At 42.2% G+C, this 26107-nt stretch overlaps 2 protein-coding genes across 3 annotated transcripts in view; both read left to right on the forward strand.

Annotated features, from left to right (window-relative positions):
- Positions 1 to 588: 588 nt before the first annotated feature.
- BCL7A (BAF chromatin remodeling complex subunit BCL7A) lies at positions 589 to 19682 on the forward strand. Its single transcript, XM_086761738.1, has 6 exons — positions 589 to 800; positions 8859 to 8940; positions 12354 to 12450; positions 13731 to 13898; positions 16855 to 16976; positions 17966 to 19682. Exons 1-6 carry the CDS (start codon positions 709 to 711, stop codon positions 18035 to 18037), a joined length of 633 nt encoding a protein of 210 aa, XP_086617864.1. The 5' UTR covers positions 589 to 708; the 3' UTR covers positions 18038 to 19682.
- Positions 19683 to 25428: 5746 nt separating this feature from the next.
- The window catches only part of MLXIP (MLX interacting protein), a 59156-nt gene continuing 58477 nt past the window's right edge, over positions 25429 to 26107 (forward strand). For both annotated transcript variants that reach the window (XM_086761712.1, XM_086761715.1), the window contains exon 1: positions 25429 to 25810. In XM_086761712.1, the coding sequence (XP_086617838.1) occupies positions 25440 to 25810 (371 nt within the window). In that variant the 5' untranslated portion in view covers positions 25429 to 25439. The remainder of the gene's footprint in view (positions 25811 to 26107) is intronic.

A 26107-nucleotide genomic window follows, 5' to 3' on the forward strand; every position in this document is an offset into this window, starting at 1 on the left:
ATAACCACTGCAAAAACAAACCAAACCAAATATCCCCAATAACAAAACAATAAAAAAAAGAAGACCCCCCCCGCATGGGTTTATTGAGTATTTTGTTCAGCAAGGCAGATGTTTTGCTGAACAGGAAGCATTGCCAATCCCCATGCCCGAGGTCCGCAATACTGTCACAGCGACTTGCACAAGGGCCGGAGGGGGCCGTCACTCGCCAGGCGCCTGCCCGGGAGCGGGGCTCTGCTCCCGCATCCCCGCACCGAGCCGGGGTCGGTGACGGAGCCGCGCTCCCTACCCGCGGGCTCACGCAGCCTCTGGTAGGGCTGGGCAGGGAGCAAGAGGGAGCCGCGGGGCCGGTGTCCGCCTCCAAACTCCCCCTCGCACCGGCACCTCTCGGCAGGAGGCCCCGCCGGCCTCCCCGCGGTAGCGGCGCCTCCGCCGCCGCTTTGTCCCCGCGGTTCCCGGACGGCCTCTCGTCCCCCGCCGTCCCCTCGCGCCGGCCCCGCCCCGCGGCCCGGCGCGCGCGGGCTGCCGGCGGCGGCGGCGCGGGGCGCCTGCGCAGTGCGCGGGCCCCGGCGGGCGGGCGGAGCCGAGCGGCGCCGAGCGGAGGGAGCATTGTGCGGGCGGGCGGACGGACAGACGGACACCGCGAGCCGCGCCGGGCGCCGCGTTCCCCGCTGAGGCCGCCGCCCCCCCTTCCCCCTCCCTCCCAGCAGCATGTCGGGCCGGTCGGTGCGGGCCGAGACCCGGAGCCGGGCGAAGGATGATATCAAACGGGTGATGGCGGCCATCGAGAAAGTGCGCAAATGGTGAGCGGGCCGCGCCGCGCCGGGACCCCGCGCCCGCCCTCGCCCCCCTCCCCTCGCCCTCCGCCGCCCTCCCGCCCCCCGCGCCATCCCCTCACGGGGCCGGAGCCCGTCGGGCGGCCGCGGGGGGCGGGGAGCCGGCGGCACCCAGAAGCCATTTCGCTCCGGCGAGTCACATGAAGGCGGCGGCGGCGGCGTGTGAGGGCGAGAGGCGGCTCCATTGTGCGGTCGAGCCCCTCTCCCCGCCGACCCCCGCCGCTCCCCGCCGACCCCAGCCCGCCGCACCGCACCGCACCGCGGATCCCGGGCCGGGCCGGGCGAGTCGGGCTCCGCACGCCGCCCTCCCCTACGAAGGGCCCCGAGGAGCGGGCCTGGGGGAGCTGCGCCGCCGGTCTGGGTGGAAGTAGAGCTCAAATAACTGTTCTTTTAAAAAACCCCAAGCATTAAAGATACCCCTTGAAAGCGTCCAAGAGTTTATTTTTTATTATTACACACGTATTTATTTATTTCACCTTTCCCGTTCCCGAGGTTTGCACGTAAGCGCAGCAAGCCCGAGCGTGATCCTCTCCCACAAACGCTCCGGCGGAGCAGGAGAGAGCGCGTAATTGTCGCTGGAATTTGTTTTAAATTGTATAATGAAAGGTTGTACCCGTAGTGAAATAATTCCCTTTTTGTTAGGCCTTAAACGTGTTTTGGCATTTTCCCGCTTTTGTCTTTTTTTTTTTTCTGCTTTTGTTAGGAAAGTCAACGTGAGGTGTTGAAACAATACAGTGAAACAGTCACTGCAGTGTTCTGCAGTCGGTCCAGGGTTTTTGGGTCGGATAAAGAGCAGTGCCAATGTGACTTGAGAGGGAGTCTCTTCTAGCAAGTTGCCTGTTCAGTAGTCTTTGTGCATGTAGCCTGAAATACTTTGAAATCCACGGGGCAATCCCTTGCGTTAGTAGTAATCTGCATAACTCAGCTTTTCTGGACTTGGTAAAATAAGGGGTCACTTTTATTGCGATCCACAGCTAACGGCTCGCTTTCATTAAAAGAAAAGCGAAATGCAGAATTAAACGTGTGTTATGCGGGTGAAACGGATTGTTGCGTTTTAAATGGCCTTGGGCAGATGAATGGGCCCGTTGGCTTCAGCTGGACAAAGGATCGGGACGTGTGTCCAATAACGCAGGGCACGAGATGGGGATTTCAAAGAATCCAGCCATTGTGTAGGGAGCCGGAGCAGCCCGAGCACGCAGTTCGGTTGGTTTCAGGAACTCTCTTCTACTCGGGTGGTGTTTTTAAGTGCTGTTTGCTGACTGGTGGGCCAGCTTTGAAGGGTCAGAACAATGTATAGCGATGTGACAGGACTTTTGTTCAAACAGGAACGTTGTTGGATGTGTGGGACTATTTTGTCTGTAGCTATTTCATTCATGAGCGCAGCAAACTTCCTTTGAAATCCTAGTTTGTGAATTTCAGAGAGGAGTGGAGGCAGAAGCTTGGCCATTCAACAAAATGTCTAATTTATTTTATTTTCTTGGCAAGGGCTCTCTGCCATCATGTCAGTTGCTATGGCTTCCTCTATAAAACAGAAATCTTATCGTATAAATAGATTTTGTACATTTTAACCCTCATGAGAGACAACTTGCTCTAAAGGGTTCATGTACAGGGTCATGCAACGTTTCTTTTGATTATTGTCGAAAGTATTCATATGGCTTTTTGTGTGTGCATCTCACAAGTATTTGCATAAACCAGCTTTCTTATTTTCAAAGGAATCGTAATTTGAAGGTGAATCTTGTGATTCCCCCCTACCTGCAGTCAAGTACAGTGGGAAATTAGCAGGAGGGATTCTGTGTATTGTGGTTTAAATGTTTTGAGAAGATTTGGCTTGTTAAATTGAACTTTACACGCTAGCAATTCCTGCATCTTCAGAAGAGCCACATAGGCAATTTCCAAGTGTGCAGTTTCATTTGCATAATAGGAGCAATTTGTTGCCATCCACAGCTCTTCTGTGGAAATGCAGCCACTGAAGATTAAAATACTTTGCATCCAACATTTCATAGAATGGATTTTTCCAAGACTTGTGTGCTCGGAGCGCTGCGTACCAAGGATGAGTGGAGAGGGAGACCAAGCTGTAAACTCGTGTGAGGGGACAGTGGCTCCGGTGCGTGCTGCCGTAGGCTTTGTCGATCTGTGAGGGTGTGCAGCGGCCTCGCTGTGGCGGTGTTACTGAGCGCCTGTACTGCCACGTCTGTGGACGTGCCTATTGGAAAGCAGCTTCCAGACTTTATTCCTTAGAAAATCTGTGTTCTTTCTTAGTGAGCCCTTTGATGCTGGCACCTAGCACTTCTGATGTTACTGGAACTTAGTAGTAAACAGCGGAGTTGTTACGTTTTTATCTTGAGATTAGCGTAACCATATCTCCTGTGTTTAAAGCACTCCCATGAATGAGCATCTGTTTTAGAAAACACACAGCACATGTCTTACAGAATACATGATTGTGTTGTATTCATGTGGCAGAAATGTTACATTTCCATGGCTAAGAATGTAGTTCTACTTTTTTTTTTTAACAGTACTTAGAATTTTTTTCTTTCGGTCTCTTTTAAAAAATCCCCCGAGGTGAATTTATCTCAATGAATTGTGAAAGGTACAGGATTGTTTTTGTCTTTAAAGATTGACGGGTATGTGTAGATTCTAAATGGGCTCTCAGGAAGAGAGAGGCAAAAACGATTGTGCCCTCAACTAGCATTAGAAAAATAATGGAAACACTCCTGTTTTACAAAAGTCTGATTATAAATGAAAGAAAATGCAGATATTTACTAAAAGAAAAGTAACAGGCAGGAGGCAAGCATAAGTAGTAGGAAGTCTTGGGAGGCAATGAAATAATTTGCACAGGTATGTAGCGCTGCTGAGCTTTTGGACAACTGTGGGAATATTTGAGAATGGAGGTATGGTGTGACTGATGAGGACAGGTACCCTGATATAGAGAATGCACCGGGAATGAGGAAATTTCATTGTGTTCACTTGGCTTTGGATTGCTGTATCTTTGCAGTATTCCTTTGACCTTCTTCTGCCCCATCAAAGCCGTAATCCAGGGATAATGATAGCACCTTGTGAAGAAGAGGTGAACCTGGACAACTGATGAAAAGTACTTACAGAAAGTGCCAAGTATTTATCATGGCAAGGCATTGGCTGTGGAGCCAGACGTGACTTGGGATGTAGCTTACAACAAAGCATGTTGTGTAAAAGTTTGGGAGCAAAGTCGCCACGGGCAGTGATATCGTGTTACTCAGTACCGTTGCTTGGCGTTGCTAGCTGTGGCTAGTTAGAGTAGATTTTCTGGACAATGCTGCTGTAGCTTTTCTGTTTGCTGTCCCCATTCAGACTTGCTAGAATATTTTTGTGTGGTATGTAATGCTCTGAGACTGAGCTTCTGCAGGTTTTGCTGCTTGTGCTTTCTTTCTTAAAATAGGCTTCCACTCTGAAAAGTAGTTATGCCATAGAACTTCTTAACATGATGTCTTTGGAAAAAGACTGTTTGCTACTACCGTATTGCCACCCTAGTTTAGTCTGGCTACACTGGCTGTGTTTGGTTTCCTGCTGATTGTGGTTCATGTGGTGGCAGTTGAAGTAAAAATACCCAGGGTATGTGCGGGAACTGCACTGAAGTACTGTAGTGGCCCAAACACACTGTTATCGTGCTTGAATCACAATACAGTTTTTTTCTGGCTCATGGTTATTTCTTTTTGAGCCAGGATAGGCGCTCTGACTTCGGTGGAAGTTGTGTGTGTGTGTTAAAGGCAGAGTGCTGTCATGTATAAGCCATGTTTCTCGTTACTGTAAGAAGAGGTGCTTGTTGCATCGTGGAGCCTAGCAGAACTTGCTGGCCTGTGTAAGTTAAAGGGGAATCTCATGATGCACCGTATTTAGATAAACTTGGAGAGAAGATGTCCTTAACCATTAGTCTTTGTCCATTCATGCTACATGGTATTTTATTGTATTTGCAGTACGGTCAAGAAATGCCATGTATATTTGGGGCTACTTCACGTTAGTCGCTAGACAGACATCTACATAGCAATAGGCGTGCTCTGAAAAGCAAGCCTGTCTTTCAAAAAATCTTTTTTTTTGTGCATCTAACAGCACTTTTTATGTATAATAATGGCATTTTCTTTCCCATTCCCCTTTCTCCTTTGCTTGATCCCACAGGGAGGTCATAATTCTGTGATTTTCACCAAACTCTGTTGCAATGCAAGTGAGTGTGATGTGATAAATTCAGCATTATGACGTCACTTCGTGATCATCAGCAGAAGATGGGGTATGTGGGAGCAAATCCTTGTGTAAATACAGATCTCTATGATAAACGGTAGTCACGGTAAAAAGCCAAACAAGTGTGAAAGCCTTTTCTTGAATGGTAATATATTGGCAGTAAAGGCTTTCTGTTTCTGTGCCATCAAATGTTTCTAGCACTCATTGCTGCTGCAGAAGCTGCCTTGACACTTTTATGTATAAGTGTAATATACACTGTTGTGTTTGCTCACCAGTATATTACCTTTATACATGGAATTTGATACTAGTCTTTGGCGCTTTAGTGTTACTATAGAAAATATAAATATGTTTAAGAGTCTTAGGCTATTTAGAATGGGGGATTGAGTATATAATTATGTAAGTTCTAGGATATTAGCATGCCTCGGGCATAAGCACTGAGGAGGTGTTGATACTAATGCTTACCGTACGTGTCCTTGGCTGTCCTTTAAATTCTGTGCCGATACAGGTCAGAATTTAAAAATGCTGTAAAACCATTTCAGATAAATGTGTTTGTATCTGTTGCGTTGACTAGTTTCTGAATTTATTATAACTAAAATACTTAAGATGCTTTTCAGCTTGGAAGATTAAGAGAAAAAATATTATTGTATATAAAATCGTAGAACAGTTAAGAGTTGGAAGGGACCATTAAAGCCCATCCAGTCCAACCTCCCTGCCAGGAGGAGGGACATCTCCAACCAGATCGGGTTGCTCAGAGCCCTGTCAAACCTGGCCTTGAACGTTTCCAGGGATGGGGCACCCACCGCCTCTCTGGGCAACCTGGGCCAGTGTTCCACCATTTTTCATTGTTTTTACTCCTGAGTCATTCATGAAGGACCAGGAGAGGTTTGAAACAAGAAAAAAACCCCAACTTTTTGTAAAGCTGTGGAGTTTGTCACCTAGACATGGGCAAGTAAAGTTGATAATTGCCACATTTTTAGCCCGATGAACTCTTCAGGTTGTTGGTGTTCCATCACCCACTTTTTCCAATCAACCAGTCAATATAGGCATCAGCCTATATAGTATAACGGGGGCAGCGTAATAAAAAGTATTGCTTAGTGGCTTCTTAACAAAGTGGAACAGAGTTATGGGAGTGGAATTCTGGGCAGGGGGTTCAAAAGCAGATCCATTTTACAGAGAGGAAAACAGGAGAAACTACTTAAGGTTTCACTACAGAATGGGCACAAGGCTTCATTAATTCCTCGTTCCTACTCGGGCATTTGGTCAGCGAGAACATTTTGTAGTTTGTGCGGCATTTAGCAATCTTATTGTTATAGGCAGCATCAGTAAATTGTCAGTTCTAACTAAATGAAAAGGAAAGTCCCTGATCAGCAGGTTGGGATGGTGTCTTTGTTTAAAAAATAAAAAGTGAGTGTTCAGAATAGAAGTGGTTTTGGGGGTTTGGGGTTTTTTTTGTGTTTGGTTTGGGTTTTGTGTTTTGTTTTGAAATGGAAAGGAAGTAAGTATTACAGATAATATTTTAAGCTTTACTTTTAATAAACATCTTAAATCCTGAAATTATTTTACCCAGTTGATCTTAAATGTCTGAAAGTCATTGCATTTTTTTCTTAACAAATTTGTGTTTGTGCTGCCAATAATTTTATTACATTTTAGGGGAGATTGTCTTCTTTTTCCTTATTAATTCTTTTATGATCTTAAACCTTCGATACTGTAAATGCTTACACATGTAAAATATTTGAATAATAGCAGTGTGATGTTGGGGTTTTCTTTTTAGCCAGAAGTGTTTGCAGGACTGGGATGTTGGTGTACTTCCATCACAAAATATTCTTATTCCCGTTGTTGTCTGAATTACTGTGTATTGAAGTCAGTAAAAAAAATTCCCTATAGCTGAGGATTATCAAAACTTAAAGTGATACTTAAGAAGCTCAAAAGAATTAAAATGTCAGGGCTAACTTTAATAGTAGAAGGAAAAAGTTACTAATATAGGTTTCCTCCTGTGTTCTACAGTCTGTCCAGTGAAGATGCTGTGTGAGGCTGCTTTGAGATGCTAACAGGTATCTTGAACTTTTGGTTTTCCAGTGCAGCATCTCTAAGTAATATTTTGCTGTAGAAAAAGACTAAAATCTTGATTTTTTAAAAGCATTTATTCACCTCTCCCCACACCTAAAACAAAACTCCAGCTGGTTTTATTTCCATGATTTCAAAGGATTTCCTAAGTAGAAATAAGTTTAGTTTGTCTTGTATCCTTAAAAAAAAAAAAAATTATACCATGATCATCTCTTCACAATTAAGTATGCTCTCATTATTGACATGCCCTCATCTCCACTGTCATTTTTATCACATCTAGCAGTAGAGCTCCAAATTAGCATAAAATTGAGTTTTGACATACATCTAGCGTTCCCAAATGGATGTAGCTAAACACATTGAGGAAAAGCTGTGGTCCAGGAAGAGCAGTGGGAAAGAAATAAATCTGAAATAGCTTTGTACTTAAATTAAAATATCCTTGTGGACAGATCCAAAACGTACCAAATTGCCATATATAGCTTTTTTTTTTTTTTTTTTTTAAACAGGAAAGTGTCTCCTCTAAAGGGAGGACAAATAAGATTGGCTTTAGTAGCTAAAACACATAGTCAGGAGGATGTTTGTGGCATTTGTACAATGTGGCTGCTTTTGATTCTGGAAGCCCTTTCTAAAAATGGAGCTATCACATATGTATATATATATTGGAGTCACATCCAGCTTCTCCCATCCTGCAAAGAACATTTTAAAAAAATAATCTCTAACTGGATGCAAAATCTATTATTTGAATGTATTTTTTAAAAAGAAAAATGCTTGAGATCTCATGCCAAATTAATTTCAGTTGTTCCTGAATAATTAATGGAACTGGTCTTTGTTGTTAACTTTTAATCGATCCATGTGCAGAGCTGTATTACAAACCCAGGAACCAGCAGTCATAATCTGTGCCCTGAAAACTGATCACAGAAATGTGATGAAATTTCTCTGGCATTGTGGACCTTCTTTTAATACTCTGATGTCAAGAGCTCAAGGAATTCATCCCTTACCTAAGTGCTCAGCATCCTTTCCATCTCTGCACTCTGTCTGCGTGATCCCCTAATGTAGTGATGCCTTCCAGCCTGATTTCCTTCACGATTTGTCAGTGTCACAGCTTCATGGCTGGCTGGCAGGGGTCTGCGGAGAGTGCCGTAGGTTGTGCTTTTTCCCTCTCTGATAGCCTCAGCCTTTCCTTTCCAAGAGAGCTAGGCTCTCCAGAGTCCGAATTCTGCATCACAGCACATATTGCTACCAGTAAGGCTGTTGGTACTAAGGCTAGAATTTCAGAGCTGTCTGACAGGAGTGTTGAGTGAATGTTAAATTGCTAGCAGCAAATTTCTACCCAAAACCAAACCTCAGATGGTCAAAATGCACTTAGATTTCTAACACCATTAAACAGCTTCATGACAATCAAAACACATTGGTCTGTCTAAAACCTCTTCTGCTCTCTGGAAACTTAAGTGAAAATTGTAGGCATTAAATTTGCATTTTCAATAGCTGTTCTTCTTAACTGTATCTTTAATCCAGATCTTATTACTGCTACTGCAGTTACCTAGTCAAGTAACAGCCCTGAGAAATCTGGAGGTTAGCAGTGCTCTAACAAGTTTTTGAAATGCAAAGAACAATTCACACAATGCAGTACTAAAGACGATGTAATAGAGATCATCTTACTTAATAGCCTATTTAAATCCTTGACAACTGACAATAGTAGATGACTTTCTCTTGCATCCAAAGTTTAACTTTAACTTCTCCTGTATTGTAATTTTATAGGGAGAAGAAGTGGGTGACGGTTGGCGACACATCCCTAAGGATTTACAAATGGGTACCAGTAACAGAGCCTAAAGTCGATGATGTAAGTATCCTGCAGACCTCTTGCTTTTTTCAAGATGTAGACACGCATGTTTAGGGAAAGTCAAAAGAAATATGCTCTCTATTCTTTGAGCCTTTAAGCTAAGACTGATGTGGGTCTTGCAAGCATTTGAGTAGAAGAGCTCAAGGGAAAATGTTGATCTCTACAGAAAGTAATGGTGATGGTTCAGTGGGAGGCAGTCTTCCTGGAGTCAACTTGGATCGTTCTCAGATGACTGTTACACGTTTGGCTTGAAACTGATTTTTGAAAACTTGTATCTAACATAATATTGGGAGGCAAGGAGGGAAAGCTAAGACATCAGTTACTTTTCCCCTCTTTCTGCCTTTAAAGGAAAGTAGCTGGTTTGGAACTGTGTGGAGAGTGTATTCTATCTGTGCATCACTGCTATTTTGCTTAAAAATAGGTGCAAAACACTGAAGTAAGGGTAGGAAAATCCTGTGGAACTGGGATGACTTGTATTAAGATGTCCTGCCCAAGCAATACAGGAGACGTGTTTCTACTGCAATGTGTTTTCTCTTGATAAATGTTTTATGTATGCGTCATGTTTATGTTCTTAGTGTGCACTGTTCATTTGCCGTGATACAATCATGTGGCGTAAAAATCGAAGTTGATAGGGCTTACAAATTGTTTTTCAAAATGAATTGCTTTCATTTTATAAATTGAGGTACTGTTATAGAGAGAAAACTAATCCATGGCATCACAGTAAATTAATGGTACAGTAGAATATATATCCAAAGTTTGGTACTCCTTCCTTGGACTGTTATGTGCTTTTACTTTATTTGAAATATGAGTCAAGACCTATCTGTGAGAAAACTACTATGTTAATAAATGTGCAAAACGATGGTTTTTCAGACAAGACAGTGTCATGAACTTGTCTTACTCAAAGTCCAAATTCAGGGCCTATTTTTGATTTGCGTTGTTTTAACTGAGTTTGTTTCTTTCTGTACCTTTGGTTGTACAACAGATTTCCGTCACTGTCAGAGTTGTGGTAAGCCTCTTGTATTCTCCTGCTGCTTGAGCAGCATCTCTGTGAAGTAACCCCATGTGAATTGGGAAACCTTTCCTGGTTTCTTTACAGAAACTTGTTCATTCTTTCTAGTTGTCAAATGTTTGGTCTTGATTTTATTATTTATAATATGTAGTGGGGGAAAAGCTGTGCTGTCTATGTGAGAGAGATATATTTAAGATATTTAGGCTCACAGCTTCTGAAAATTGGTTTCCCGCAGTTAAGCTGTACTTGTAGCATGGGTACCATGGAACTTTGAAATAGAATTTTAGTAGAGTTTCTGGATGAATTTTCAAGGTGACTGGTACCTGAAGTCAGATTGTCTGTTAAGAAGGATGAGTTTGTATAACGGTCTCTGTGTGCAGCATTTAATTGTATTTTTTGAGCCATCATCTTTAGGTTTAGGCTCCAGATTTGCTGAAAGTGAGACACTTGCTCAAGACCAGTTACTTCAGTGTCCTGCCGTCCCATTCTGTTCATTATAAGTAGAGGCCGTTGTGCAGCTGCAGTTACTGCAGGCTTGATGTCATAAGATCTCTGCCTTTTTGCTCTGGAACTTCTCAGAATTGCACAGTTCTCACAAAAATGCATATATTTAAATATCAGGTGGGGGTCATCTTGGCTGTTTAATTTTGTTGTGGCATCTTTTTGTACCTGATTTCATCCAGGTGTGAAGGAGCAGACAGTATACTTACTTTTTACTAGAATTGGAGAATGGGATCCTTTTTACTGCACCATGTTTCAAATGGAAGTTGTCTTTGATTTTAGTGAACATAGATTAGATTACTTCCCCCCCTCACATGTTGCTCCTAAGCCACTCTGACATTTCTTTGAACTAGAATTAGCTAGACTCTTTCCTCCTGCAAGTTTTGGAAGGCTGTTGTAGAACCTCACCACTTTGATGGCTAAACCTTTTTAAGAAAAACTTTTCGGCTTAAATTGCTCACAGACATTTTTCAATATTTCTCTTGTGGCATAAGTGTCCTTTTTACCTTCAAAAAAACCCCCAAAACCTGAGTGAGATTATGCCCCCTCTGAACTTTCATTTTGCAAAGGTAAAGAAGTCCATGTACTTTCACCTCTGTTTCATATATTAGGGAATAAAATCTGGTTTCTCTGAAGTAAAAATAACAATTTAAAAATAAGCCTAATAATAAATTTAAAATAGAGGGAAAAATCCTTCAAGTATCACTTGTTGAATTCCTTCTGCAGTCTTAGACAATATTTGATTGTGGCTTTAGTTCCTTCCCTTGTTGGAGGACACTGTCTTATCCGAATGGATGGGTGGCTGAGCGTTCTTCCTAGAGTCAGGCTTTTAATTGTCTTCTCAGCAGGCAGGCAGGATCCTCCAAAAGCATTGCAGCTGGCTCTTTCTCCTGTGAGACTGATTACATCACCTCTTAATTGAAAATGCTGCATCCCTTAGAAGACACAGATTTTCCACGTGATGGATGCTACTGTCTCTTCCTTTGTTTTAATGCCTGCAGTCCATACTGTTGTTCGGTCATGAGCATGTTGTGACCTATTGTTCATGTAGGACTGTCTTGCTTATGCTCTTTGTTTTAGGCCTATCTGATTTTTCTTAATCCGTCTTTTAGTTTTAATGAAGAAACAGCATTAGTTGTAGAGAAGGAGGAGGTCTCTGCAGTGTTGGTCATTGAGAAAGAGGTAAAAAGCTGTCTCTTTAGTGTTAAAATTCTAGATCTGTTATCATTGCTGTTGTGCATGCATGCGTATTGTCTAGGTGTATCCTACAAGCTTTCTGATACAAAAGGGAGAATGTATTGAGTTTTGTAGTGGTGTATTGATATGCATAAACCATACAGTGAGCAGAGTTATGAGCTCAGAAATAGGGCGGTTTCATGAATCTTGGCCCTGCCTCTGATCAGCGATGTTCTTCCCTTTTCCTGGTGTAGAGGAGATTCTTTTGACCTTGCTTTTGTAGCTCTTTGAACTGAGTACGAAGTTAGCGGCCAGCACCTCCCAAGTTCTCCGACTCAGTTTCAGCAAGCTGTTTAATCATTGTGCCTCAAATTTCATGTTTGCAGAGTGAGGGGTATTATTGAGAACTTTTGTACTTTTTACAAAAATTGTGCAGTCGTTTGAAGGTGAAAAACATGTTTAAGTGCTAAGTGCTACTAGAATTTCTGAATAAATCTATATATCCTAGTGTTCTGTGTCATCAAGAAGACAGTTAGAAAACCGGCCCTGCAGTTATTGGGGCTAATGTGCTATTGATAATGTCAGTTATTATTACATTGGCTTTATTTCTCACTTGAAATTAAGGCAGATGTTTACAGAAGTAATGAGTGGGAAGGGTTTTATATTGCAACAGAGTTTCTCTTCATGGTCATAGTCTCACTTGTTTGCGGTACCTTTTGTTTTTCAGAAAAATAAGAATAAGAAAAAAGGTAAAGATGAAAAATGTGGCTCTGAAGTGACCACTCCAGAGAACAGCTCCTCTCCGGGGATGATGGACATGCATGGTGAGTGGGAGAAGGACGGCCCCAGTAACCCTGTTACACTGCTGTGCAGTGTACCTTCTGGTTGGTTTTTGCAGTGTTCATAGCAACTATGGTCTTGTAATTAATGCATGGTTAACCAGGAGAAGGATTGAGCAGGATTTTCACAGATCTGGATCAATTTTTTTGTCTGTTTCAAACATCTTAGCTTTTGCCTTGCTCAGATAACTTAATTTTCTTAAGTCTTGTGTCTTCTATCCATGAGGTGAATATACTGTTTGCTTTTTTATCATGTATCACTTGTGTTTTTAACACATACTGTACCATTTCGTGATAAATTTAATCTGATCTTGACTTCAAGCTTCTCTGAAAAGAGATGGTCCCGTCACCAGCTATGTGTTTCTGAAGTCCTTTGGATGTCATGATTGTACAGATGCAGAGGGAGGTGGATCGACTTGCATGCTAGTAATTGAACTAACAATGTTTTGCTGGGTTGTTTTCTTTAGGGAGCAAGAGCTTCCCTCTTGGTTACCCATGGTTGTTAGACTGGCTTAAAGATTACAGGAAGTTGTACCCCACTACTATCCGTAAAGTATTAGCTGAGATACGTAAACCACTGCCATTGGTTTTCACAGGAAGAGGGCACAGACAGAATATTTCCTGTTAACTACAGAGACACAATCTCTGCAGAAAGCTACCGTGATCCAAGGTTTTGGAGGCTAGAGAATATTCCGGGCAACTACTACTTAGAAACTGTTGATATTGGGACTGGATGTTACATTTTACCTTGATGGGGTTTTGTTGGGCATTTTGTTTGTTTGTTTTTGCCTTCAGGACACACTTCAAAAACTGTCTGCTCATCTGAACATTGTAGTGATGGGTATTTGTACATCTGCAGCATGAACACTTAATTAGCCATGTGTTATCTGAACTCTAAAACGAGACTGTCACTTCAGCTGATCTGTTTTACTCATTACAAAATCTTGAGTTCTTTTGGAAGAGATCTGAGTAAAACACTCTTGATTTTATTGTATAATATTAGTTAGAGCAAATTTTTAAAGTTTTCTCATTTTTAGTAACTGCTAGAAAACTCCTGTATTTCAGCATAGGCTCCAAAAGAAAAAGTTGTGGTGGTGTGGAAAAAAGTTAGATGTAATGTTAGTCTAAATGCTTGGACTTGATCCCCAACAAGCCAGACTATACAATGTTATCAAGGAGTAGTAATGGAAGAATCTGGAAGAATTAAAGTGTGCTTTTTATCTTGACAAATTAAACTTTCTTGTTTTTAACTCTTTTGTTAACAGATGACAATAGCAACCAGAGTTCAATAGCTGATGCTTCCCCAATAAAACAAGAAAACAGTAGTAATTCCAGTCCAGCACCAGAACAGAACTTGGCAACACAAGCAGATGGCACTGAAGTAAAGTCTGACGAAACTCCGACAGAAGCAAAGGAGCAGCCTGGTTCAGAAGGTAGGCTTAAAAAGACCATCTTCAAAGCCAAACAGGAAATGTTATCCTTTAGTGTATAATTTATTTGCTTATCCATTTTAAGAACTGAATAATAACAATTTGAAATAAATGGTTTCTGAATTCTCAGCGTTTATGTGAAAATGAGCCGTAATATCTCTGGCCGACCAGTGATCCTTCCATACAACTGGAAAGGTCAGATTGACATTCAGGGTCTTTTCAGAGAGGAAACAAACAAAATACTTGGTTTGTTGTTGTCATAATCTCAGTCTTGAAAGAAGATATAATTTAAAAATAATCTTTAAAATGGCTGCTACCATGTAACTGCGCAAATCCTGGAAGATATTACTAGACCCTTGAATGTTCCTTATCTAGCATGAGAGTAAAATAGAGGTGAGATACTTCGACATTATTTTTTTAATTGTGTAAACTATAATGTAAGCTTTCTTTTTTTCTTAATCTTGCTAGTTATTTATTCATAAGCTAGCTCTGAATTCTCTCCCTAATTTTCTAAAAGTATTACAATGTTGTACTGCAGTTGTGCACAGATTAAAAATACATGTGGGTTAAGAGATTGTTCTGAACCTCAATCTTTAAATGGTGTTTTGAGTAATTGAAATGTGCTCTGTATTTATATTATTGGGAAGATAACTTTCTTCATTCCGTTATGACAGATAAAAGATGTCCTTAACACCATTCTAATGATTTGGTTGCAGAATTCTTCCCATAGCAGAGCAATTAAATTATGCCCTCCTGATTTAGTTCTTAGCTCAGTAGAACCGCTAAGCAATTTAAATTTAGAGCTTTTATCTTGGTAATGCCAGAATGGTTAAGTATGTGAAACGTTGTCTTTGTTAATTTGGGTTAAAATTTGACAACTGAATCTTCACTAGATTGAAATAAATCATAACACCATATCCTTCAAAGAAAATCCCAACTAGCATATTTGGTCACGGTAAATGGTAAGGAATTACTTCTAGGTCTCATATAGTCTGAACCTGCGTGTGTGAAGTTGTTACATAGCATACATGCTCCCCTGACTAAATTTAGGTTCAGGGAAAATCATACCAAGTTCTCTGGATTAGTTCCAGAGCCAGTTACTGTAAAATGAAAGGGAGAAGTAATGGCAAAACCCCCCTTGTTATTAATGTGGTCTTTTCCTATTGTTTATATGCCGTGTTAAAAAATTTGGCAAATAACTATTTATCTGCCGAAGTGTTATGATCAGTCAGACCCCTGGAATTGTGATGTTATTCAGCTGGATAGGGTTAATGACCTTGTACGGCTATCTCGTGTTGCTATACTGAAATCAGGGAGGTTCCTTACAGCTAGGGGACCGTTTGAGTGGTCAGAAATGCCTAATGTGGACTTCTTAAAGAAAACAGGTACATTCAAAACATTTTGCTGTGTAAACAAGTCCTTGCAGGCATCAGAATAGTTTGAGGCTTGGCAGTTGAAAATATGGATCCCCTTGCTCAAAGGTCAGCAGCAGCATGAGTGGTAGCTGTCAGCAGCTGGAGGAGAACACAGAAGCTATGAGCTGTCCGTTGTGGAAGTTGCTCCAGGTGTGTCATGGGAGGTAGGCACATCACAGCGTACTTCTTAGCTCAAGTTGCAATGTGTGCGGACACATACACAACGTAAACTGAAATTGAAATTGAAATCTCTTCTGACTCTCGGGACTTGTTTCTTTATCAGTATTAACATGCTTTTCTGGTGAGACATGGAAGGCAAGACGATTCTGTCTGAGTTTGCTGAATAGGATCTTTGAGACTGCTCATCATAGGCACCACTTTTTGTTGAATTCGGTCAGAGAAACTTTGAGATGCTTGTGATGCTTTTTATATAGTACACTATAAAAATACTCATTACTTGCTGGTTATGTCATATTCATTAACCTAAGATGCCCCCAAATTTTTTTTCTCACATTTCTCTTCACCTAGAAAGAAATTTATCTATTTATTGGGTCAGGGACCTGTGGAGAGATCACTTCATAAAACTTGACTCCGTTTATACTTCTGTGAATTCATTCAATGATTTTTAAATGAGGTGAAGGGAAAAATAGGTTCCAGTCCTTACACTGTTCTTGATGTGGATGCTGAAAGAAATATAGCTGACGTTTGACAATCAAAGGGGTTTGGTTTTGGGTGGTTTATTTTTTTGTTACTGTTGAGTCTCTGCTTCTGGACATACTGCGTTGAACTTCCAGGGATGTTTAACCTGCAAAGACGTTTTAAGTGCCCCTATCCCCTCTTTGAGTGAATGGGTGCTTTGACCCTGAGTCCAGTTAACTCTTAAGAGACAGAGAGAGAGAAGAGTTTAAAAACAAACAAACACAAAAAGACAAAAACAAACCCCATGAAAACTGGAAGCAGGTAAGAGCTATAACAAGCTGAAAGACTTTTCCATAACTATGCATCAGAATTAAAAATTACGCAACCGTAATGGTTACGCTGACTAGCTAGCTGAATTTCTAAATTTTATCTTAAAAGTAGTATCAAGCAAAAAAGTGGATTTTAAATTTATGTTTGAGTTTCAATTCAGATAACTTTATTCTCTCTGCTTAGCTACACAGTTTTAGATCCATTAGTTATCACAATCCAGCCCTTTTTGTAGCTGCCTTTTACTTTGCCCCTTTGCAAAGTTTATGTTGAAACTTGTTTGCTACCAGCATCGACATCGTTCTGTGTTACAGGGTGTGCGGGAGCTTAGCTCCCTCTAGGGACTGATCCCAGCAATTGTATACTGTCGGCAGCCTGGGGGCGAAGGTCTTCTCCAGTGGTTTTGGTGCTGGAGTTTGAGCTTAATTCATTGTATTCATACTGTTACGTATATTAACATTAGTGGTTACACGTGGGTGAAATTTATGGGTTTGGGATGTTGTTAATGAGAAGACATCCTAAAAGCTCCTGCTGAATGCTTTCATTTGATTGTTTAAAACGATTTCTTGAAATTTCAGATACCTCTGATGAACAGAATTCACAGTCTTCAATGGAAAATTCCATGAATAGTTCAGAGAAAGCAGAAATTCAGTCCTCTGGAGAAAATGATATAATTACAGAGGCTTCTAAAAACTCTCAGGTAACTTTAAATGCAAAAGCACAATTGCTTCAGATTTTGAAAAGAGTATTTTTACCAAAAAGCAAGTGTAAGGGGGCCAGTTGTGTATTTAGACTAATTTCCAAAGGTGATGATGGTATAGCAGCTGTAGAGTATTAAATGTACATGTATCTGGTTTTGTGGTTAATTTGTTTGGCTTCTTGGTTTCACATAATTTGAACAGTAAGACTAGATTGGTCTGATTTACTTTTCAGTTTCCTAAACTAATCTGTGTTAGTTTTGTAAGGGAATATTAAAATTTCATGTTAATAAATTGCTTGGACCTAACCTACTGGACAAGCCCCTTTGAGGACCATTCAGAGTTAAAATACTTTCTATAAAAGTAAATGCCTATAGCGGTCAGGAAAGTTAAATTTTTGTCAATTCACTGGACGAGATGTTTAGATGTTTACTCACTGGTATGATGAAAAATTCTGGGGTAGATGGGAGAAAGAAATTATCCTTGCAGTTGTCCTCCTCACACGGAGATCCTCAGGCAGAGCACTGCTCAGTCCATTGGTTTTCCTTGTGGGTGGTTGGCTTGTTTCAGTGCGCACCTTGGTGCTTTCCAAACCTTGTCTGTTCTGTCCTGTAGCGAGTGCTTTGGCTACAGCAGGAGAAAATTCGTGTGCGCTTGGTGCGGGTTGTGCTCGAGTGTGGAGCTGAGGGAAGTCCGGGTATAACCGTGCTTCAGGGCTGTTGCTTGGAATTGTATACTGCGGTTTTTAGCCTGGAACTAGAGTCTTTCCCTTTATCTGTAGATGACAACAAGCGTAAAGATGTTGAGGTAAGATGTAGGTAGAGGAGTGATTTCAGGAAGCAAATGCACTTGGTCATGTCATTCTCGCATGCAGGGATGCTTTGTATTTTACAAATGACACACCAGGGAATTCATTCATGCTTTTTCTTTGATGTTTATGGTGCCTGAAACTCAGTGCAATAACATTGTTTTTCTTTTCCCCCTCATTAAGGACTCTGAAGGAGTGCCACCTTCTAAAAAGATGAAAGTAGAGGCTTCCCAACAAAATGTTGACGAGATCTAGACTGTAGATTTTTCTGGTCAGTTTTTATGTAAGGTACATCAGTGGGCTTAATTATAGAACAACCTTACTTAAGCATCTTCTCTTGGATGAGGACAGAACTCCTAACTTTTCAAGTTACCAAGCAAAAATCCAAGAAAGCCTAACAAAGGTTTAACTTCTCAGACACTGAAAACTTTTCCTGTGAAACAAACATTGAGAACTTTTAAGTTACTGTCTCTGAAATGGTTGGAGTAAACAACTCAGGAGGGGTCTACGCACTGTTTCTAAAGTCAAAATTACAATTGTGTTGCTGCTGTATTTTTTTTTTCATTTCTCTATTTAACATTGTAAGATATTTAAGGATGGTACAGGTCAGGTATTAGCTTTCATGTGAAGTTCATTGTTCTGGCGTGATGTCTGCTTTTGTTTTGTGCCTTGTGTTCTGAAAACAGTGCTAACTTTTAAAAGTTGTTTTGCAACTGTCTCCTTTGCAAAAAGTGGCCTATGTTTGTATAATGCCATGTAGTAAGGCTTTTTCTTTTTTTTTTTTTCCTTTCTTTCTTTTTTGTTTGGGGTTTTGGTTTTGTTTTTAATTTTTAAATCCCTGGTGCTTAAATTTTTAACAAATACAGATCAGGAAGCCATTTTCACTCTTGGAGTCCAAGGAGAGAAAGGAGCTTGATATTTTATTTTAGCAGCGATAGTGGAGATCTTTTATTGAATGCGTGGCATTCGCAACTGTAAATTTGGTCTTCTAAATACTTAACTTCATCAGAAGTTAACATGATCTGTTTACCGTTTATAGTCCAGATCTGAATATATAGTATAACACAGCGGTTAAAATACTTACGTGTTAGGTCCAGATCTCTGTACTGGGTACAACTTGCTTTACAGAACAGTTCCACTATGTATATAAATAGGATCAAAGGGATTGATGCACAGTGAATTCATTTTCAATTGGTCTTTTTTGATACCATGTTTCCGGTGAACTGGATTTCATTGTACTGTTTCTTTTTAAGATGTTTACTTCTGTGTTCCAGGTTAATACTGTATTTGGGGTTTCTTTTTTTTTTCTTTCAGCAAGTCTTGTAAATAAGCCTTGTTGTTTCCAGAGTCCCTACATCACTGTTAGAAATGTTCTTTCTTTTCCAATTATGTTGAAGCGTGCTTATGCTAAACTTGATTGAAAGGCACTAAGTATGTACAGCTCCCTTCAGTTCCATGGCACGTAGGAGTGCAGGGCCGTCTGCGTCAGGTCACCAGCGCCCGATCTTCCAGTGGGCTTTGCACTTCCAGGGTGAGCTCCCAGTTATTACCTGGTGTCAGTGGGAACCGCTTCCCACTTCAGTGCACACACACGCATATGTACATACGCACGTACCTCCGTGTTGCTGGATCAGGCCCTTAGTCTGTCTTCACTTTGTGTGGGAGATGGAACTTGTAATTTAAAATACAATCTCACAGCTATGGAAATGGTTGCATATAGTTTGTAAGCTAAGAACTGTAAATACTTTTTTAAATGAAAAAAAAAATTGCTTCCAGTTGATACATTTTCATAATTAGCTCTTCGTTAAGCTTATTTATTTCTGAATTCTCCAATAGTGAAAATGGCTCGCACTTAGACTACTGCATTGCGTTTGCAATTACCACTTTATTATGAGAAACAATGGGGAAATGGTGGGGGGTTTGGGGGGGGAGGAATAGAGGGAGGGAGGAGTGGGGAGCCAATACTGACCTTCCATAAGATGTTTGTAGGAATGAACTCCAAATAACATATGAAACTCAGTTTTCCTTTATGTTGAAATAAAACTTTTTGGATTTTAACTGAATAAAATTTGATTGCAAATCATTCGTGAAAACAGTGTTCTCCCTAATAAGTTTTTGGGATTTCTGGTCTGATCATGAAGTCCATTAACATTCTGAAAATAAGGGAATGAGGAGCCAAAACCTATATTTGCACAATATATGCAATGAAACAGTAGAATTCTCTCTTGAATTGTGTGTATGACTAAAGTGTGGATAACTGGTCAATGACAATTGATTTGTATGTATATTACATTCAGATTTAAGTGATATTTTGTGAGAAGTTCTATTGATATATTAAATGGGCAAATCTAGAAAGATTCAAACTTAAAAATATTTTTGATTTACTAACTTTTTGTTCTTTTAAATGCTAAAACAAAACAAATCTGATGCCACCTTTGACAAGTAGTCATGTTTACTAATCCCTACCTTCAGGTGCATCGCAGCAAGTTTTTAATTTTGTAGACATTTCCAAGGGAGTAAATAGACTTTTTGTTTAGAAACTAATTCCTGTACTTTAGGAAGAAATAAAATATATAAATAGCACTAAAAATACCTCAAATTTTTCATTAGATAGAAGCATTATTGGCATTATTGACATCAACAGGTTTAATTATAAACTTCCTTTTCTCTCCTGTGGCTTCTGCTCAGAACTGTTCATTGTTCTGTGGCTTACAAGACAAGGCATCATAACCATCTTTCTAGAGGCTTTATTTCTAAAGTAGTAATGCTTTATTTACAGCTTATCCAGAATACATTCAGAACTTTTTTTTTTAAGCAGAGATTCTAGTGACAACCGACAACTGAACAAGCAGATACATTTGGGTTCCTTAGACCTGCTATTGTCAGTCTCTGAGGGAAGAGACTTTGACATTACCTGGTATGAAGAAATCCAAAATAGTGTATAAGACTGTTATTAGTCTTTTTTTGAAGTGCCTGATAACACTTATGGGCCAACGGATGTGATTAAAACACATTTTAATGCCAGAAAGTACAGATGGGACCAAACCAGAACATTGAATTCAGATCGACCTGAGGTTTGAAACCAGATCTAAATCCAGCTTTTTTTGGCTTGGACCTGTCTCTACCAGAAACTTCTTTTATGAACTCACTGTAAAAGGGTTTATTGAAAGCATTGAGACGCGGAGCAGAAGGAGAGATGTAATTTTCTTCAAGATGACTGAAAGTTCTCATACAGCTAATGTTTTAGAAATAGTGCAAATATCAAGAAGTGCTTCCTTGCTACAATGCTGAATGTTGGAGCTTCAGTTACAAATAAATAAAAAATTTAAAAAAAAAAAAGAAAACAAAAGGAAAAAAAAAAGAAAAAATAAACTAGAAGCAAGCAAGTAAATTAGCTGAGTTTGTGGAACATGTGGGAAGGCCTTCCGAATAAGCGATTTACTCAGCCAAACATTTTATAGCAGAACTATTCCTTGGAATTTTTATGCTTGGGAAGTAGTTGTTAAACATTCCAAAAAGTGCTGGCACTTACAAAACAACAAAAATAATCAACAAGGCAGTATAAAATATTGGTTTTGGGTGGCTATCTTCATACATAAACATTGTCATGTTTTGGAATGTTCTTTATATCTAAGGGCCTGTTAGAAGGTGTAAAGAATTTTGTTTTCTTCAATACCTAATCGTTTTCCATCTTATGATTTGTGTGTGTGTGTGTTGTACAGCAGTATAATTTTTCACTTATTTATTCCATCGGTAGTTATGGTTTGTACAATGTACAATGGTTTCATTTCAAAAATAAAATAAAAAAAATCACAACATGAATGCTGTGTGAATAATTTTTGTCAAGAAACTTAATCTCAGTTTGTTTTTTTTAATTTTACAATAAATTTGTTTTTATAAATGATATTTTAAAATGTGCATTCTATGATGTCTCATTTGGTAACATGTAAAATGATTCACCTTTAAGTGGACCAAAGGTGCCTTGATATTGTAGCAGGACATGGAATAGGGGCGGGGCAGTCTGGTATTGTTGTAACAACAACAAACAAATAGATATGGCCAGTGTAATTACAGCAACCTGCAGAATAACTTGGCAGGTGCTTGCTTTAAGGTGCTTGCTGTTGGCTTGGTACTCAGCTAACGCGTTGTGGTAACTTAAATTGGAGGGAGGAGGGCATAGCGTGGAAACACGCTTCAGTTTGGAAACGTGCTCGAGTCCGATGCTAGCAAGGGTAAAATTCCTGAAGATTTGGGGAAGATTCTTTACATTCAAGATGGATATAAAGCGTCCAGCTTATTTTTAGTGTTCTGCGTGCCCTGTCCCAAAGCAGCCTGCAGTTTCACAGAGAGCTGAACCCGTCTGCTGGCTCACCGCTGCCAGAACGGTGAGCCACAGCCAGCTTGTCCGCTCCCAGCTTGGTTTTCTTGCTTCCCTTGCATTTACTGAGCTGCTCACAGCATCGTCTCATCAAACACTTAAAATTTGCTAACCTGGGAAGAAAACTACCTGTTTTAGTTAGGTTATTTTCTTCTCTGGATTAGTGAATTAAATCGGCAGACTTGTATACGGGAATTATATAGAGAGTGGAACTGGAGAGAGAGAAAAGAACAGAGGTAAAATGAAGATGTAATTCAAGAGGAGTCCCAGAAGGAAAGGCCTTTGAACAGGTAAGGTTTGTGCCAGTAAAGGGTGAAGGAGCGAGCAACAGCCTGGCCTGGCAGCAGGGCACGGAGCTGGAGGTTGGCCCTGTGGTTTGCCTGGGAGCAGGATGGGCGGAGGAGCCAGCAGAGTGGTAACGGGATGGCCGGACTCCCAGCACCTGCAGTTGGCCCTCCAGTCTGAGGCTGTAAGATTACTTGAGCTCCTGGGCCTCACCAGAGTGGGAACGCTTATCTTCCTGTCTATAGATTTAGGAGGATAATCTCTTACCACTAAGTGGTGTGGAGTACGCTGTGGGTGTATTTCTAAACAGCTTGAATGTCTCTGCTCTGTGTGTATTACAGTTGAATTCCAAGTTGGTAAATGTCTGCCTCCTCCTGTGCTAAAAGCCTGCGCTTTGAAGGAACATCATCAGAAGATGGTGGCTTATGTTTCATCCACACTGCAGATTGCTAAAAAGAAACAGTAAGAAAAAGCGTACTCAAAAGATGTTGCTGTGGCCCCTCAGTTTTTCCCTGTCTTCACCTGTTGCTGATCATCTAAATGCTGATCTTAAAAAGGCAATCCAAGAGATCGGTCTCCAAAATAATTTAATTTATTTTAAGGGATGCCTCTTTCCTTGCATCTGCAGTGTTTGCCCTGAGGATGACTAGAGGAGAAAACCCTGAACTGCATCTAGTGTTAGTCGTAGCTTAAGAGTGCTAGACTCCTGTTTCACGTGATGGTTTGGTGTACTGCTGGCTCTTCTTAGAAAATTGTATTGCTACCTAGGAACTTTATTTTAACAAGTTACCCCTCTTTTCATACGAGAAGAAGCAAGTGTGGCTTGCTTACAGTTTTGTCAGGTGAATGTATAGGCTGTTGTCCTGGAAGTACTGTATATGGTGCTGTTATTGATGGGTGGTTGTGATTTTCTTTTTTTAGTTCAGCTTTAGTTCTTAACAAACTACATGTAAGACTTAAAATAGATATTGTAAAACTATGAATGTTGTTTTGAAATGTTTTCATTTCTTTGCACTTGAAGTACTCTCAATTAGAATGCCTGGCTGGGAATAGCATTTTTTTTTCTTTTTTCAATATAAGTAGCACTAACTAGCTTTGAAGCTAAACATGATTGTGGCCTTTTCTTAAGAATTTTAGTCATATGTGATGCTGACTAAGAGCTGAATGTTAGTCTTAAAGATCTCTAACAGAGTCCTCACATAATGTGATGATACCTTACTGCTCCTGTCATGTGTGAGGAAGTATTTGACCTACCACTCCTCCCCTAAACACAGTGATCCATCTTGATTTCATGCTCTCCAATGGAGAATATTAGATCACTGCAAGGGTATAAAATTGTGATATTGCAGGAATGCCTCTTCCGTGCCCAGGACTTGCTATCTTTATCCCTTGAGTTTTCCTTTGATCTTATTTCTGGCTTTACAAAGCAGAAAAAGAAGCATGTTGGCAATTCAATTTTTTTTTCCCTCCTGAAGATGACTGTATAGAAGAGCCTGTTTTTTGTTTGTGTTTTTTTTTTTTTTCCTTTTAAGTATGAGGTTCTAGAACTGAGAGAATATAAGCAATTTAGTATAAATGCTTTGGAGTGTGCCACCCAGAATACAATTTCCTGGTGATGGAGGTTTGCTCTACAGAGCAAACTAGAAATGTTTTTCTCTTGGCTTTGTATGCACATATGTATGTATATGATGATTTGTGCTATAAGCTGCTGTTCTTTCCTCAGACTAATACACCTACTGTCCCTACTGCTGTGACTTCATGTTGACCTACAGGATCCATTGCTTCCTTTATGATTTTGAGAAGGATGAAGTCCAATCTTTAATTCCCTGGGAACAATTGTGCTTACTTTACGCACACCACCGAGCAGGTACGTGGGTGAGGCGTGAGTCACCAAGCTGGTGACAGCTCTGTGTCCCGAGCTTTTCTCTGCGATTGCAGGCTGATGCCTCCAGCCGTGTTCGCTGCCTCCAGCTACTTCTGTAGCTTCCCTGGCTTCTTGCAGACTGCTTCTGGAAAATAATAAGCAATTTACTGTATGAAAGACAGTTTAAATCTATTAAATACTTCTAGTGCAATCAGTATCTCATCAGTGTTCTTCAGCCAGTTCTGGGCTGTCCTCTGCACCTTCTCAGGTTCATTATGAGTCCCTTAAGCTTAGGGGTGTTTTTACGAAGTGTTTTACCAAAGACGTGCAGTTAGCTCCTTGTGAAGGTTCTGCTTGAGTGAGCACAGCCTCCCCAGGCTTCTTCTCGGTCTTAAGGTGGTGGTTATGCGTTTTTTGTTGAGGCTTCCCAAAGTGCCACCTCACTGTTGGATCCTTTAAACCACTGCGAGAGGAGTGGGGACAGGACGCAGTACCGTGACACCAGGGCCTTGCGGCAGCCGTGCCTTCCCCTTTCTCAGTGAGGCTGGTGGCGGTGCAGGGTGGCTGGCTGCCCCGTGGGGCTGTTCCATGGTCGGCAGTGGTGCGAGAGGAAGGGTAAAACATGGTGGGTGTCACTTTTGGCAAAGAACCTTCTGGGTGTGTGGGAGGCAGCAGGGTGCTCCTGCCCGTTGCTCTGAAAGGGCTCCCATAACTAAAGGGCAGTGGGCTGAGGGAAAGCGGCCTTCGTGGTGATGGCGGGCTGCTGCCTTCGCCGAGGGAAAACGCCCTCAGGGCTGCTCTCCAGTGGCCTTCGGGGTGGCTGACGGCCGCCCGGGGCTCTCCCTCAGGGGACTTTGCCTCAGAGGCGGCTGGGGGCCGCCACCGAGAACGCGGCCTGAGGAGTGGCGATGGCGGGATGGGGCCTTTGCTGGGGGGCGGGCTCGCTCCCGCTGCGGCCCGCGCGGCTGAGGCGGGAGCGGGGAGCGCGCAGGCCGCAGGGGAGGGGCGGCGGGGCCGCTCGGGCTCCTTTAAGCGGGGCGGGGCGGTGCGGCGGGGGCCGGCCCGGGGCGGAGCGGGGCGGTGGCGGCGCAGAGCGGGCGGCGGGCTCGGCCGGCGGCAGCGGCGGGGCCATGGCCGCCGACGTGTTCATGCGGCCGGCGCGGTTCCTCGGGGCGGCGGGGCCGCTGTCCCCCCGCACCGAGCCCGACGAGGACTCCTCGGACACGGACGACGGGGGAGCCTCGCCGGGCGGAGGGCGGCGGTGCGGGCCGCGGCGGGGGCAGCCCCCGGGCCCCCAGATCATCCACTCGGGCCACTTCATGGTCTCGTCGCCGCACAGCGAACACCCGCCCAAGAAGGGCTACGACTTCGACACCGTCAACGAGCAGACCTGCCAGACCTACCAGTTCGGGGCGGCCCGCGGCGGCGGCGGGGCCGGGGGACGCCTCAGCATCGACGCCTCCCTCACGAAGCTCTTCGAGTGCATGTCCCTGGCCTACAGGTACCGGCCGCCGCCCTTGGGCCGGGGCCGCGGGGCAGGGCGGACCCGGGGCTGGGGGTGGCGCGGAGGGGCCGAGCGGCTCCCCCGGAGTGAGTCACGGCGGTGGGGAAAGCCCCGGCGTGAGGTGGGGGGGCGAGGCCTGAGGCGATCGGCCGGGGCACCCGCGGGGGTGTGGGGGGGCAGCCGAGCGTCGCCTTTCGGTAGTGATATCCCCCCCTTCCCACGCGTGGGTGTTCGTGTCGCTTTTGTTTTCAGTGAACTTTGGGATCCTCGCGGGCGCTTCGCCTAGGCCTGAGA

This window comes from Chlamydotis macqueenii, chromosome 17 (genome assembly GCF_036417535.1).
Source record: "Chlamydotis macqueenii isolate bChlMac1 chromosome 17, bChlMac1.mat, whole genome shotgun sequence".
Taxonomy (NCBI): Eukaryota; Metazoa; Chordata; class Aves; order Otidiformes; family Otididae; genus Chlamydotis; species Chlamydotis macqueenii.